This window comes from Athene cunicularia (genome assembly GCF_003259725.1).
Source record: "Athene cunicularia isolate RWA chromosome Z unlocalized genomic scaffold, athCun1 chrZ_part1, whole genome shotgun sequence".
Taxonomy (NCBI): domain Eukaryota; kingdom Metazoa; phylum Chordata; class Aves; order Strigiformes; family Strigidae; genus Athene; species Athene cunicularia.
In genome coordinates, this window is record NW_020799142.1 from 34,988,678 (window position 1) to 35,004,848 (window position 16,171).

Sequence of the window (16,171 nt, forward strand, 5' to 3'; positions counted from 1 at the left end):
CTTTTTTTTTTTTTTTTTTTTTATATACTAAGGAAAAACATGATCAGTAAAAGACAAAATAAGCCCCCAAAACCCTGGCAGTACAGAATTACTACAGAAGTCACCTCCAAGCATCGATCCTGCCACCTGCGAGCCAGCATCTCCAGAAGAGGAGGTCGGAATTTATCCAGCCCCAGCAGGTCGGGGAGCATGACACAGTGCATAGCAGCGAGCTGGCTCCACCCTGGTAAAACATCACAACAGCAAGATTAACATCATAAACATGGAAGCAATTTTAAGTTCCAAATGTCACCAAGTCAGTTTTGACATTGGCTGCTGGCCTGGTGCACGCACAGCAGATCTTCAGGAGAAGATGGGACAAAGAGGGAGAGAGAAAAAAAAAAAAAAAATTGAACCAATTTTGCAGCAGAACAACAGAATTGTTTTGTCTGCAGTGGGAATCTGGGGCTCACCCCATCACGGGCTGTACCCCGTCTTTTACTGATCCCAGCTGAGCTCTGGGCACGTGCTTTCCAGAGCGGGCAGGCAGGAGCCTCCCAGGCAGGAATCTCCCCAAACACAAGCAAGGGGCAAACGAGGCAGCAGCAGGAGATTGCCTCAAATCCGTCCTGATTAAACACAAACATCCCTCTTCTTCCCCAGCCCCTCTCAAAAAGACTCCAGGATCTAGCTGCATGCTGGGGTTTTAAACTTGCAGCCTTAAGAATATACTCAGCACACATACTAAATACAAAAGGAATCCCTCAAAGTATTACGGCCAATTTTTTTGCTAAAGCATAGGCCGTGGTTCTGAGCTCAAGATTTAGAAGCCCTCTTAGAACCAGAATTAGCATTACTTATGGTATTCCACGGCTTACGTGCACTCAACTACAGAAAACTTAGCACATGAACTGCCCCTAGAAAGATTACAAAGAATTTGCTGTCCCGTTTTAAAAGTTATGCAAATACATACAAGCACACGTATGTCTATCCTTATCTTTCCACCTAACCTTTATTGCAACACACTTACCTCAGGTGCATTGGTACTACAAACCTGCAATACTGTGTAGTTAAAACCAGACAAGATAAGCATAGCAAGCTCAGACAACACAGCTTGTAAAAATGCTCATGAAATATTCTATATGAAAAAGAACTCTTCTACTGCTGTGATCTACACTGACTTGGGAAACTGGAGAAATACTTCAGGGTGAGCATATAGATCTATATTTTTAGATTGTCAGCAATACTGAGCATTAAAAATTAAATATTTTAGCTAATAAAGCTCTTCATGCTGCTATAATAAATTTTCCTTAAAGAAAAATGTATTAAAAAGAGGAATTCCCAATTTGAGAGCACTGTTTCTCCTACTTGAAATGCACGAAAGCTGGAATTTATAGCTTAGTAAGAAGGGCATAAAAATTCTGATTTCAAGCAACTTGCTGGCTGCGATACAAGGGGGTTTTCTTTGGTTGGTTTTGGTGCCCGTCTTTCAGGCAGGGAGAGGTTCTTCCAAATGTGGATAAATATTTATTAGGAAAAATAAATCTTCCCCAACACAAAACCCAAATAGTTTAAATAAACACTTGAGGTTTTGTAAACACCACAGATGAAGTGTAAACAACACAGAACTGGTTTAGTTTGTTTTGTTCGAAAAGGAGCATTGAATTGGCAGTCCTCCATGAGTAAGGGGGAGCCCGGGGGGCTGGCACTGGCTGGCGGGGGAGCAGAAGGCCCGTCCCACGCTCAGCCCCAGGGCTCCAGTCGGGGCTGGCCCCCCGCACCCCCAGCGGGGACAGGACACAGCCCCACAGGGAACGCAACAGTAGGTCCAAGACACACAAACTAGATCTGCTCACCCTCTGCCAAGCATTAATGGCAAAGTATGCAAAAAAACCCTTACTGTGTCTTTTTGGCAAAGAAAAATTCCTACACAGATCAAATTAAAGTCACGTCATAACAATGATAAGGGACATTAGTTGAAAGTAAAAGACAAATAGAAAAGTGAGGAAAGAATACCTTCATTGACTAAGAAACAGGTATGTAAAGGAGGAGCAGTGTCAGAGCCAGAGTGACCAGCTTCAGTGCTAGAAGAAACAGCAGGAGCAACTTGCAGAGGAAAGAAGAAGAAATAAAGAGAAAAAAAAAAAAAAGAGGAAAGTGAGAAGAGCAGCTTCTGAAAAACAGATTAGTATCACTGAGGAATGAAAAACAAAACTAGAGGAAACTGTGATAATATCAAACTTAAAAAAAATTCTAGGTTTTACAAGAAGTGCAATGCCAGGGAGAGGAAGACATGCAACTGCAGAGAAACACAGATACACTAACAGAAACCTGCAGGCTTTGAAAAGACAGAAGTACCTGTAAACCAAGTGGTTACAAACGTGTCTCCAGCTAGCGAGATCTGGTTTGACAGCGCGGCTGACTACAAACCTTAAACTCGGGAGTTTCACTGCTGCTTTTTGTGCCTTTCCCGTTTTGAGATTTGGAATTTGCACTAGTCATTAATAACCCCCGAAATAACCCCTTTTAAACCTGGGCTGTCCCATCTGTCACTCTCAAACGGGACAGGAGGTATTGCTGGTGGGTAGTTTTCACACAGGTTCGTTTTAAATCTGTCCTCGTTCCAGTAATGTTAAACTTACAGCAAAGAAAGGACTAAGAATCTCAAGCAGAAGCATACAAAGCTACAGGCAAGCAAATACAGAAGGGCGCAGCTCAAGCGCGCGGCTCAAAGCAGAGTCTGGGATGTTTAATTTGCGAATGGCATCATTTCTTGGTGCAAATGTCATTTCGCGGCAGTTCTACACACTACGCTTCCACTAATGCTGCAGGACTTAATATTATCACATGAAAAGATGCACAGCCCTTATGGCATACACATGCTACAACCCGGGGTCAAGGTGGGGCTTTAGAGGTCACTGTCTGACACGTCCTTCCTATAGAGAAATTACCATATGTCATGCACAAGCATCTTCAAATTAATCCCCCTCTCTTATTCCGTTGCAGAACAACAATGGGTTCAAGCTCCTGAACCGATTAAGCATTGTCTTCTGAATGCTCTGTTTGCTTTTCCCGCAGTGAGCTTCTCCTGCCACCGTGGGACATCTGCAGCAAAACTGATTTTTCCGTCCTTTCCACACAAACGCACCGCGGCGGCACGCGCGTGGCGACAGCACGACTGGAGGAAATCGCTCCAGGACAGGCAAGCCTGCCTTCAGAAGACGTTTACAAAAAAGCTCTTTATTTTGTGGAAGGGATTGCCTGTAAAAATGCAAACCCAGCCCGTAGCGGAGCCAAAGCCTTACTCTGCCGTTTCTCTTCCGCCTGGTTCTGGGGGAGCCGTTTGCTCCCTTCCCACGATCCCTCACGGAGGCAGCTGCCCGTGTCACAGGGCAGCAACTGCATCTCTAACAGCAGCACTAGAAATTTCTGAGTGGCCAGGTACTGCAAGCAGTGCACGACGGGATGTAAAGGTAAGCCCTGAGGAAACTTCAGACCAAGGAGTACTGCTTACACCCATCTTGCCCCAAGAGCAGCAAGACATGCCAGTAGACACCAAAACCGTCCATTTAGGAACAGGAGCAGTTCTCTGTATTTTTGTCAGTGCACCGAATTTCATTTTTATCAATTGTTTCTCATCAATATTTCCAGGGGGTAACTAAAGCATGCCTATCCCCCAAATTAGCAAAGCTATCTCAAAAGAAAAATTACATAGCTGTCAGTCAGGAAGGATAACCCATAATGCATCCTATCTCTAAAACCAAACCACAGTGATAAACATGGTTTTTTTTTCCATAATAAATATGTTTTTGCCTTGCGCTGAATTTGCCAGATAGATAGACACCATCTCAGAAACCCTGACTTTTCAAACAATTATCTTTCAAAGAGGAAAACTAAATGGCTGTAAAAAAAAAAACAACAAAAACCAAACAAACCCAAAGAAGCCTCACATGTTGACACAAGAATCCTGATTTTTATTTCTGCTTTTTGTTACTGATCATTACTTCTCTATTTATGTAGCACCCTTGATCATGAAAAAAAAAAGCTACCACTCCTGAAATTGATTTTCCCTTTCCAACCACAGATGATAGTGAAATATTTATATTTAGGAAAAGAATAAACAGACACAAATGTTGCTGATGGGCGAGTTTCCTCCCCAGATACAAACACGCCCTTTTTTTGCATGAGTAAAGAAAATCACACAGTTGATGCACTTGTGCTCAACGCTGTGCTTACTAGCTCTCTAATCCAAGAGCAGTTGTGCAGTTTAAAGATGTATTTAAAGATGTGCATATGTCTAATGCACATCAGGATTGTACATTTTGGTGAATACCACGACAGGGCATTTGTATTCTGCAAAATGCAATCCTTGTGCAAATTGCACTTTTCTCTCTATTCATACAGCTTGAAAAGACAAAGCTGCAATAGTTAAAAGTTAAAAAGATAATTTCAATTTTGAACGGAAACTTCAAATAAATCCTGAAGAACATCTGCTTTACAGATTAAACGCCCCCAAAGGAACACGTTATGGAAAAAGAGAGAAAAGCCTTTCCTCTCCTGCCCTGTGTATAGGGAGGCAGCCGGGCTCACACGCACCCAGCTCTCACCACAGTCCCCTTGCTCCTCGCTCCTGAGCTCGAGGCACAGTCAGCCACATCACGGTGCTTTTACATTTACTTTATTTGTAGCATTAAGAGCAGCAGCTGATTTGCCCCATCAAACAGGAGCTTGAACTCCAAGGGGGAGAAAGGTGCCTCCTCCACCTCTCCAGTCCCAGCAGGCCTGTTCCTGAGAGCTCCTGCTGCCCGGAGGAAGCTCTAGTGGTGAATTTTTCCCCCTAATCTTGCGTATGCCCGTCGCTTACACCAGAGGCTGTTCCACTTCCTGCACCTGGCCGTTACACCCAGAAAAAAACAGAACCAACGCAGACTACTGAGGGATCCTTCGGTACCATCCACCACCATCTTTCATAACTGCAGCGGTGGTAGAAGCAGCGATAAAATAATTTTTTCCTCCTTCGTAAAAAAAGAGAGGAAATGCCTACGCACTACTTATGAGTATTTCCCTTTATGCTTTAGTTTGTAACATACATAAACATTCTCGTATTAGGCTGTATAGCACTTAGCTATAGCTTTTAAACCTCTTACTATCACCTCAACACCAGAATGTTTGGCAGCACCTAAAATATACAAAAATTGTCAGGGAATGGCTTCATGACAGCATCAGCATGTTATATTGATTCTTAAAAAGATCTTAGTCATTAAAATTTTCATCTAGAACACGACACTACATTTCCCTCCCATGTAGAAGCCAGCAATATTTTTATCACTTGATAGCGAGGTGATAACGTCAGTGTCAAGAGCTGAAATGACATATCAAATTGTTCCAAAGCAAGTGATTTTTTTTACCTTGCTTAATTTGTCCTTGGGCTGCATGACTTGAAATCGAAGGGGGTGTCTTCACTTTTGACATCTCAGGAGTGCCTGGCCTAGGTGGCCTAAACACAAAATATACACGAAGGGGGAGAAGAGGATATGGGAAGAGATGGCAAACAGAAAAAAAAAAAAAAAAAGAACAGATTATTCGTTAAAGATACTGTGACTAACAAACTGAAAAGCAACTCTATAAAAAGCAGTCGATTGGAGAGGAAAACCTGTATCTCATTCACAGTTCCTAGGAAAGGTTCTTTTTTGGTGATAAAAAGTTCACCTGTATGTTTTGATTTATTTAGAGCTTGACCTACCCTTTCTAAAAACTCTTTAAAAACAAGACCTACGGGCGCATACATTCGTACAAGTCCTTGTTCTACCGGTGGTGTAAGTCACATAACTCCATTCACAGCAGTAAGAGTTCTCCCAGTGTAATAAATATTACATTCAAGAAAGAAGAACTACGCACAGCTCCATCTAGATACCAAAGGTTTTCACAGCCATTTCGTACGTCAAACCCCACAGTAAGACTACACAAACCAAAGTGCTGTACTAAAACAGAGACTCTGACAGCAAGCTCTCACCACTTCAAGTGACTTATCTGCTGTACCTCGTCGGCCCTTTTTTCATGTGGTCTCCGATGAAAGTTGCGTTGGTCATGCTCATCAGCGTGTTGGCCAAGGAGATGACGGAGAGGAGGTGCTGAGTGGTGACAGCACGTGACACACCGTACGTCCCCTTCCCGAGCCCTTCCGTGATGGACATTTTCCTTCCCAACTCCACACCATCGTAGGACGGTTTGCCCACGGGCTGATTGTAGCCAGGAAGCATCAGGGACATGTGGCCTCCCCTAGAGAGGAGGCCGAAGGACACCGAACAGTGTGGCTTAAGCATCCCAAGACGATCAAGGCAAAGCTCATCTAGAACAGAATTCAGGCCCCAGGCATGAAGACAGGACATAAAAAGCTTTGCTGTATCCATGGTGAGATTATATTCTAATAGAGTTAATGGTTTAGATTTGCTAGAGCGATATTCTGGGTCACCGTCTTCTCTCCTCTGTCTTATCGATTCTTCATCCTCATCATCGTCATCGAGAAGATGCTCTTTTATATTCTCTTTGATTGTTTCCTTGACCTGCTGGAAGAGGACGGCTGCTCGTTTACCAGTCAAAAAGGAGCCTCCTTTGTCAGACCCACCAGAGGCTTTCTGTAAATTCTCCGGAGAGATGAGAGCAGTGTTGGGTCGGGACGCCTCCTCGGTCAGCAGCTGAATTATCAGGGCTTCTACGTCAAAGAAGAGCACATGTACATCTGGATCTGTTAGGTTAGTCTTTATAGCTTGAACCATCAGGGAGTTATGGGAATATTTGGGTAAATTCCCCTGAAAAGAAGAAAAAAAAAGTAATCCAACTGAAATGTCAATTTTTAAAACATTTTTCACAAAACTAATTCACAGATTTAGGAAGCTGTGGATGATCAAAGTTTGAAAACTCACACGGGTATAAAACATGCTAAACGTGTGAAAACATCAGTGAAGAATTTTACAGCACTTCTCACAACATCAGGCATGTCAGACTGGGGATCAAGTGGTACACCCCTAAAATACAGAAGTTTCACTTCCAGAAGTTTCAGAAAAACAGAGCTCTCTAAGACAGAATTTCACATTTCTTTCTCATGAATTCTAAAAAATAATAGTTATACTCCAAGGAACAATAAAATGTCAATATTTTGTTATTAAAACACATTAAATATTTCATATTTGGTTACTAAGTATAGCTTCAGTTTATGCCACTGAAAAATAAGCTACTAATAAATTTGTCCAGGTATGCATTTAGTGTGTCACTTGTTCATTCCACTGCTTAAGTCCATGTTCTTCCTCCTTCCCTTCCTCACAAGGAAGAAAAAAAACTCACCACAGAGAAATTAATTTATTTCTACCGACACCCAGTAGCTTGCACTTTTCAACCCTTTTCATTCTACTTCTGAACACTAACAAATGTATTTATCACTAGGAATCCCAGCGACAGGTGTGTATTCTATTTAACATCTTACAGCTGGGAAACTGGACGTGCATACGTACCATTTATTTTCTCTCAAGGACTTTTTTCAAGACAGTAAGCACTTCAAGTCCTACAACTACTTGGCTGCTTTCAGTTTTGTACAAATGTCACAGCACTTGTTTGAAAACTGAAGTAATTTTTATATATTCCTTTTCCATTATAGCTGTAAAGACCGATTTGTCTCTCCCAACGCATTCTGCTTTTTCTGCAGCTATTCATTACTGTATATCCCTGAAGAGTGCAAGATTGCTTTTCACAGTAAAAAAAAACTTCCCTCTGAAAAACTGCCCTTTCCAAAGTTTTACATCAGCTTTATGCTTGGGAACCGATCGGTCCCAAGCCTGGATTGACCTGACAACCGATCGGCCTGACTGCCATTGAGAGCAGCTGCTGATCCAGCTGCAGCTTCTTCACGATTCCCTTCTCACTGCCACTTTGGAGTAACTCAGGAGTAACCTTTCCCCTTGACGGGCTCGCAGCAAGAGGCTCAGGGGGAAAAAAAAAAACAGAGTAAGAAACCACTCCTGTAATCCTGTCTAAGCAGAATATGCACAAAGGGCGTTTCTCTAAAGCAACCCCCTGCGTTAGTCTGATTTGTTATGGTAATCTTCATTTTTCTACCACAGTAAATACTTCAAGTAAATACTCACAGGACGATGCTCAAGAAACACACCTAAATGTTTTACATTAGTCCAACGCGCTCATTTTGTAACAAGCCAGATACAAAAGCACACATGCACACACAAAACATACAAAAGCCTCTCCAACAATGAAACACAGGCCTGGCAAAGCCTTCCATACCATCTGCTGTTCCACCACAATCAGATCATTTTTAATTTCTGTCTTCCCTCGAGTTACGTGAAATGGATTTTATGTAACAAGGTGAAGGCACTTGCCAGAAGGAAAATTCACATTTGGTCAGAGGGATGATGAAAGAAAAATTAAACAGAGCCCACCCTCCTCACTCCCTGCTCTTAAGTTTCTTGGGTCTAAGGTACCCCGGGGTCAGCTTGGAGAACGAACACACAGAGATGGGCCACGAGAAGCAAATAGTGGATAATTTACATCCGAATAGAAATAATTCAATGTCAATAAATATTGTTCTAGAAGGCACTGATTTAGTCATGTTCCTTACTTATTAAAAAAAAAAATCCAGGTATTTTCTCAGAATGTAATATAGATAACTTCTCATTAAATGGTCTCTGGTACGGGTCCCAACGGTAAAATTAAAAGCATCCCTATAACCCAAATATCTGAGGACTAACGACCGCTGAGCTGAGGTGCAGCAGCCGTTTGCACTCCCAGCGCGGGGGCAGCCCCCCAAGGGGGGTGGTGGAAGGAAGGTCCCTCCCGGGAACGGGCGCTGGGTGCCCGCGGGCAGAGCGGTGCTGCGCTCTGCTGGCCACTGCCCGCCGCCGGCCAAAGCCAGAGGAAGCCAACGGCCAGCACACGGCTCCGTCCGCTCCGGGTTCGGGTCAGAGGGACCGAGCACATTCAACACCCGTCCGCTCCCACAGGGCTTTCTGAGGGAAAAAACATGCGCTGAGCAGTAGAGTTGTGGAATCCCTGCCAGGAGCGAGGGAAAGCGGGTCACAAGGAGAGGGCAGGCTGGTGGCCCTCTCGCCCAGCCCCTGCCCAAAGCAGGAGCCACCACAGGTGGTTGCTCAGGGCGAGCAAAGCCTCTCACACCCCCCCCTAATACCCAACTCGAAGGATACTCTTCCCAGTCTCCTTCAAGGCAATTTTGCACTGCCTTCTATTAATCTTTAACAGAAAGATAAAAATTTAAAAGCCAGGGCTCATGCTCCTTCTGTGACAAAGTTCACAGAACCCTCACAAGATCAGGACTCGCCTCCTCTCTGTATTTGGCCCAAACAAAAACGCACGATGCCCAAGGGGAAGCTCTGCCTTCGTGCTCTGCTCAAGGATCTGCACTGCCACGCCACGGAGCCCACCAGTTAACCTCCCACCCACAGTTAAGCCTGTTTCTAAAATTCCCCCTTTTGCTTCTTTGCTCCATCTCTACCATCTCCGCAACGTGATGCCGTTTGCTGCCTGCCAGTCTTCGCAACGGGCAGTCCAAATCCACCAGGCTGGGTAATAATTAGGCGTTAAAATTAACAGGATACTCAGAACTAGCTCTTGCACCATTCTATCCCCCACACTGAAGTTCCTTACATTTTTTTACACTGTACTAGCTTTTCTTGGGATAAATGCCATAGTGTACTCTATTTGCTCTTCAGAATAATAAAATTAATGCTAAAATGTAAAAATTAACTCTTTATACAATTTACAATCCCATTTTTTTCTTATTGCAAGACAGCAATTCGGAAGGGAGCTCATTACTAGCTGTTAAAAAAGGAACTTCCCCACACCTCGAAGTATTTAAGGTGCTTCCAGTTTGTGAGATAATAACCAGGACAGAGAAAAATCCTCCCCTGACAGCAGAGGCCAACGTGCAGGCTCCCTCGAACCCTGAGCCACTCTTACCATCGTGGTATTGCCAGAGGTCGCCACAGGAGCGTTTCCTTGTGGCTCAGGTTGGCGAGCAGCCTGCTGTTGTGCCCAGGAACAGCCCTAGAAGCTCTGTCTTTAATTTTGTGTCTAAAGGAACACACACGTGAACGTGCCGTGCTCCCTCTCTCCACAGACACACAGCGCTCAGGAAGGACTTAATGAGCACCTCTGCTACAGACAGCTGCATTCCAATTCATCAGCTGAATCAGAAAACATCATTTTAAAAGTCCTTAAACATTAAGCATCAAAATATTTAGGAATCAACTAACCTTATTAATATCTTCTACCATTAAACACTTAAAGTCTTTCACAAACCATAATTAATTGTCAGCATTTAAGTTACTTTGGCTCCATTTATATCTACTTGTACATATATTTCAGTAATACTTTTTCTGAACTGTCCCACAGCAACAATTACCAAAATAAAAGTCAAGCTCTAGCTCCTTCTTTAGCAAGATCTGCAGGAACGTATCAAGGGGGGAAGAGGGGAAAAACCCAGATCCACCCCGACTCCATTCCCCCGAGCTAGTGCCAAATGAAAAGGGGAGGCTTGCTGCTGACAAGTTCCTTGTCTACACATCAAGGCTACAAGTTAACAGAGAGCAGACAATCGAGCAAATAGTCCAGATTCTAGGAAACGCCGCTAAATCCAGATTTTAAATCAACTCCACCTGAAGAAACCCTCCACCAACAGCAGAATGCCCACTGAGGTGGGAGGCAGCATCGTCAACAGCAACGTAACGTGGGGAACAACGTCCAGAGAGAGATGGAAGGAGTTGTGTTGGCTGATGTTAAAAAGGTGTTACTACCTATCTAGAGAGGGATTTATTTGGTGCATGACTGAACTTAGAGAAGGCAACAGTGAAAGCAGTGCAGAGTTAGACAGTGAAGAGGAAGTTTAAAGGCTCCAGCAAGGAGAAGCACTACCACTGAAAGCACAAAATAGAAACAATCTAAGTGGAATTTATTTTGTTAAGATGTCACTCTTATTTAGAGCACCTGCATTGAAAACTGCACAATGAGGCTGAAGAAGGCCAATACTTTCTGTTCAAGGGAAGTGAACTCCCAGGACTGACCCAAGACTGGGGAAAGCTGGTTTAGGTTTTTCTATCAGAATTTCAGAGAACCTTTCAGTTACAACAAAGACTTCCCATATTTTACTCAGTTATTTACGGAAACAAATGTTTCGGGTCCTGCAAAGTGAAAGGCAGCTTACCTTGTCAGAGGCCTCGGAAGCGAGCAGGTTGGTGGCCAGAGTCTGCAGTTTCTGGTGGGCCACGTTTTTCAGCGCAGCCAGACTGCGCCTGGTCATGGCCTGCTTCAGGTTGACAGCAGGGTGGCTGAGGGAGTCCACAGCCGCCGGGACCGCCTCGTCGCAGGCGTTCAGGATCTCCACCGCCGTTATCCCCATCACGCACCGGTCCAGCGCCCCTGCCAGCGTTTTCAAAAGCAGGACTTTAGCAGAAACAATTCAGAATGTCCAGAACAGCACGAGCGCAACAACAGGCAAAAATAATTTAACGCTGCAGGACGCAACGCATAAAACTTTTTGTTGTGGTAACAGCTACTGTTAGAACCGATACTCCTATGGGGATGGAGTTTTCTTAAGTTTCCACGAAGCTGAAGTATGTAAGGAAAAAACACACCAACAAAAATCAAGACAAGCTTAAACCACCCACCACGTGATTCTGTCCCGACCAGAACGTGGTGCCAGCAGCTGCTCAGCACTCTTAGAGGAAGGCTGTTTGCAAACCGTTCTGCATTCCCTCTCCCACCCCACTACCTGTGTGCATTAAGTTTTCCCTGATGGATCTCAGGTTCCTCTTTGTTTCCTACGGCTTCAGCAAAAAACAATTCTCATCTAGTTTATACAATAATATTCAGGCATTATTGCAAGTTTGTGGTTCTTTTTCCTGACGTGAGCTAAGGAGTTAGAAGGCAATTACATAGGACATGTATCTTGATGCATTTTTTTCCCCTTATTTTCTCCCAAATATCATAAAATTTTCTACAAGTCTGTTTTGATTTTATGCCTTCTTGACCATTCCATTAAGGCTCAGTTTTAGTTTCTTTTAAACTGTTAGTCCCTTTTAAAAAAAACCCAAACAACAAAACCAACCCTACAACAAAACAACACAAAACCCCTGACAAACGCTTCCTTGACTCTGCAGATGAGGAAGCTGTTGTAGATTCCAGGTGCTGCCCTCCCACACCAAGCTCTCAAGCAAACTGCCGAGGAAGCGCAGCCACTAACGAACTGCGAGGACACTACATGTGCAGCTGTTTTAACTGTCTCTCTAAAGATACCCAGGAAAACATTTAAGGGAACGATAGCCACAGCAAGCTACGCTTCCCCAAATCTAAATTATGTCAAATACTAAAAATATGTGTTTAACAAAAGCTTATATAGTCTACAAATTTGGGAACACGTGGAATGTTAAATTTCCAAATACAGATGTGCAAAAACCCCACCAACCTTTAACTCTTCTCTCGGATGCAACTTATACAGGAGTATAACCAAATACATGTATTAAAAAATTGTTTAATCAATGTCTTTGAGCTTAACCTTACCGGTATCCATTTGCCAGACGTACACAGACCCATCTGAACACCCCACCACCAGATAGTCATCCGAAGGCCTCCATTTTATTACTTGAATAGGGAAGAGGTGACGGGATGCCAGCATGATGCACTTTTTCTCCCGCAGACTCAGAAGACCTACGGAATGATCACTGGCCACAGAGCAAATACAGTGCTGGACCCTTGCCTAATAAAAGGAAAGAAAAAAAATGGAAAAGGAAGAAAAGAAATCTGAAACATAATGCAGAGGATTTGCATTTAATAATCTCTTCTTCACTGGACTAAGCATGGTGATCAACAAGCTATTTTATAACCAAAAATCAGGCACATCAGTCTGGCTGAACTCACTGAGGTCACTAGAAACAGAACCGCACTGGCAGAAATTCTCTGGAATCCCACCTCTTGCACATCGTAAAGAGCGAACAGGTCCCAGAACCTGTCTTGTTGAGCAAAAAAAGAGCAGCCCCAGTTTTCAAGTAAATCAGTGTCATTTTGTTCATTAAATTCTACCTACTCATCCAAGTTACAACAGAAAAAATTGCCTTTAAAACCTGTGGGCTAAGGTGGGGAACGCTGGCTTATCGCATTTCCAACCACCGTCAGGGCAGAGACTGCTTCCATGTCGTCCTCTCCCACTGTTCCTGCTGGGTATCGTAAAACACCAAGCCCTCCCCTAGCTAGCTGGGTTTTTATATCCACCTTTTCCTCTATTTCTAATCACCTACGTAGCTAAAACTTGATGCGAACAGAACCAAGATCAACAGAAGAATTAAGCCCTTTTTAAGCATCTGCAAGAGTTACACACCGGGTGAGTGGTACCTCTTCAGCATTTCACGTTACAGTCACATTCCTCAAGGAGGATTTGAGGAGCTCTACCATTTATGGAAAGTGTGAGACAGGTTATCAGACGTATTATGTAAAACTTACGCTACAGTTTTCTGGTGGAACTAGAAGCTGTGTAATTTCTCCACCATGTACACAGAAGATATGTTTCATCTCTCCAGAAAATATATCCCATATGATGACTGAGAAATCCACACCACCTGAGATCAAATACCTTTGATCGTAACGAGAAGAAACCTGATGAGGATACAGTAAACATGTAATTTTGTTTCGATGGCCTCGGAGAGTCCGGTGAGGTGGCCAACCTGGGAAATTGGGAAGGGGTGAAAGGGGGAAAAAGGGAAAAAAAAGAGACAGAAAAAATATAATTCTATTCAACGGAACAGTTCACAATCCAAAACACTGGTTTTGATAAAAGAAAAATACAGACGTACTGCAATTTTTGACAGAAGTTCTTACAGAATTAGCCATGTCTTTTTTTAAAATGTTCATAATTTTTTTTTTTACCGGATAAGGACTGAATAATTCCTTTTGTCTTGCTGTACAATCTCACTTTAAAGTAATTAAGCTGTCTTAAAACAGCCCCTCCACCCAAAGAAAATCAGAAAAATATAATAAATCTAAAAGGCCAAAGATAAGAAAAAATAAATTCCCTTACCCAATCATGAATTTTTCCAAAGTTATAGACAAAATGGGCCCAGTAAATTAAATACCAGAACTGAGTATTCTGTGCAACACCTGCAGGACGGCGTGGAACTTCCCTCCTCCACGTGATCAGACTTTCTAGCAAGCACAGCAAACCTTACACAGAATACACAGGTACTTCTGGATTTTTATGAGGGTACAAATCACCAGCATTTACTTGTGGAATAATGCATCAATTTCGAGGCAATCCAACTTCATGTTAAGAAAAAAAAATAAATTTCTAGGAAGTTATATAAAATAGATCAGTTACACAAAGGAAACAGTTTAACCAACAGCATGGTGTGTAACTGTCAAGCTCATAGCTGTATTTACAGAAAAATATTTACATGTCTTATGCAGCACTTAAAAATCAAAACCTAAATATTTGTCCTGCAACTGTGATCACAAATGTATAAAAACAACATTATCTGGAACCCAAATATCCAACAGCAGGCCAAGGTTTAACCCTCAGCTAAGGCCACAAAGTCAGAGAGGAGCTGTCGGATGTGCTGTTTCCCCAAGGAGATCCTCCCACACATCTCTGCTACTCATCTCAAAAACCCCAGAGAAATATCCCGGGTTTCCTAGTGAAGGGAGCCCCAAACTGATGCAAACCAAGCACAGTTCATTTGTGATTTAAGTTTCTCATTACAGAACAGAAGCTCAGAATTGTTAAGAACGTGGTTACATGATTCCTGCCTGTAAAACAACTTGACGCTCACTCGGTGAGACTATTTCTTACTTGAGTCTAGCTCGTAAGTGACAGGCACAGGCTAACCCAGCCGGGCTTTTCCAAGGCTTAGTGCATACCTCTCCTGAGCATGTGCTCCCCTTGCAGCAGCTGAACGATAGCCGTTTGTGTGGCTGGCACAATGACAATGCTCCCGTCCTCGCGGCCACAGACCAAACGCCCGTGGGCGGGGATGTACACGCTGGCCGTGACTTTAAGTGGCTCGTTGATGTTTGGTATTAGGCTTAGTTGGTCTATAATCCCAGCAGGGCGAGGAGTAAGTTTATCAAAAGCTTCCTGGAGGGATATTGAAGTGGTTGTTTGCAGTCCTGTTTCAAAAGAGAAAGAGGAAGGGGTAAGGCAGGAGGTGAATTAAAAAAAAGAAGTGAACAGAAAGTAGGAATGCTTTTCTAAGACAACTTCATCTCACAACACTCTGAACAATGTAAAAGCTACATACTGGAGATTAATTTACTACATAAGAGTGAAGCTGCCACAACACATGGAAACAACACTGCTGGACTTGATCTTAAAGGTCATTTCCAGCCTAAGTGATGCCATGATTCTAATATACGTGAGAACTGGAGCAGTATATGGTTTGAGCTCCAAGAGGAAGTTACACAGGCAGACAGCAACGACCACAGCTAGTAACTAGAAAAAAAAGCAGTTAACACCTGAAAAATATTCAGAGTACATTAAGATTTTTATCATATATGAAAAAAAAAAAAAAAAATCACTATAACTCTTAGAAGCAGCTAACAATTCAAAAAACCACCTCATGGGTTTGTAGGAAAAGCAGCAGTGCTTTAACCAGCAACAAACACACAAGAAAAAAAAAAAAAAAAGAGATGCCCAGTAAAAGACTTGGCAAGAGGAGTGTTCATTAGAAATACCTTTAGCACTGTCTTGTTGTTCAAGAGTATCAGGCACACTCCAAATACAGAGTCTCCCCGAAGAGTCTCCCTGGATTAACAGCTTATAGGAAGTCTCCCTGTGTCCATAGAAGAACCGGGTAACCGGAGGACATATGAGTAGCTGTTAGAAAGAATAAATTAACAACTTCAGCACACACACAAACCACGTAGCACCCTCAAAATTGACTTTCCCCACAATCCACTGTATCTTTTAAAAGCAGGATAAAAACTAGCTACTGTATGCTTTATCTGTCTTAGAGGAGAAAGAATACATACAGCAATACGAATGGTTAGTCACAAAACAAGTCACAGGTTTACGGGAGAGGAAAAAAAAGATTTTTATGTATATTTGGGTTTGTTCTAAAGATATTCATACTGAGAATATTTTTTATATGTGTGTATTTTAAAGTTGTTAACATTCTAACTGCAGTGATGA

General features: G+C 42.9%; 1 protein-coding gene across 3 annotated transcripts in view; it reads right to left on the bottom strand.

The window, feature by feature from the left end:
* Nucleotides 1–16,171, bottom strand: part of WDR7 (WD repeat domain 7) — a 116,570-nt gene that overhangs the window by 78,392 nt on the left and 22,007 nt on the right. For 2 of the 3 annotated variants that reach the window (XM_026865343.1, XM_026865341.1), the window contains exons 10-18: nt 15,715–15,856; nt 14,902–15,150; nt 13,492–13,712; nt 12,556–12,751; nt 11,201–11,415; nt 6,019–6,788; nt 5,388–5,476; nt 1,996–2,085; nt 105–223 (exon numbers count right to left, since the gene is read on the bottom strand). In XM_026865343.1, the coding sequence (XP_026721144.1) occupies nt 105–223; nt 1,996–2,085; nt 5,388–5,476; nt 6,019–6,788; nt 11,201–11,415; nt 12,556–12,751; nt 13,492–13,712; nt 14,902–15,150; nt 15,715–15,856 (2,091 nt within the window). The remainder of the gene's footprint in view (nt 1–104; nt 224–1,995; nt 2,086–5,387; nt 5,477–6,018; nt 6,789–11,200; nt 11,416–12,555; nt 12,752–13,491; nt 13,713–14,901; nt 15,151–15,714; nt 15,857–16,171) is intronic. The other variant, XM_026865342.1, reaches the window with a different exon arrangement.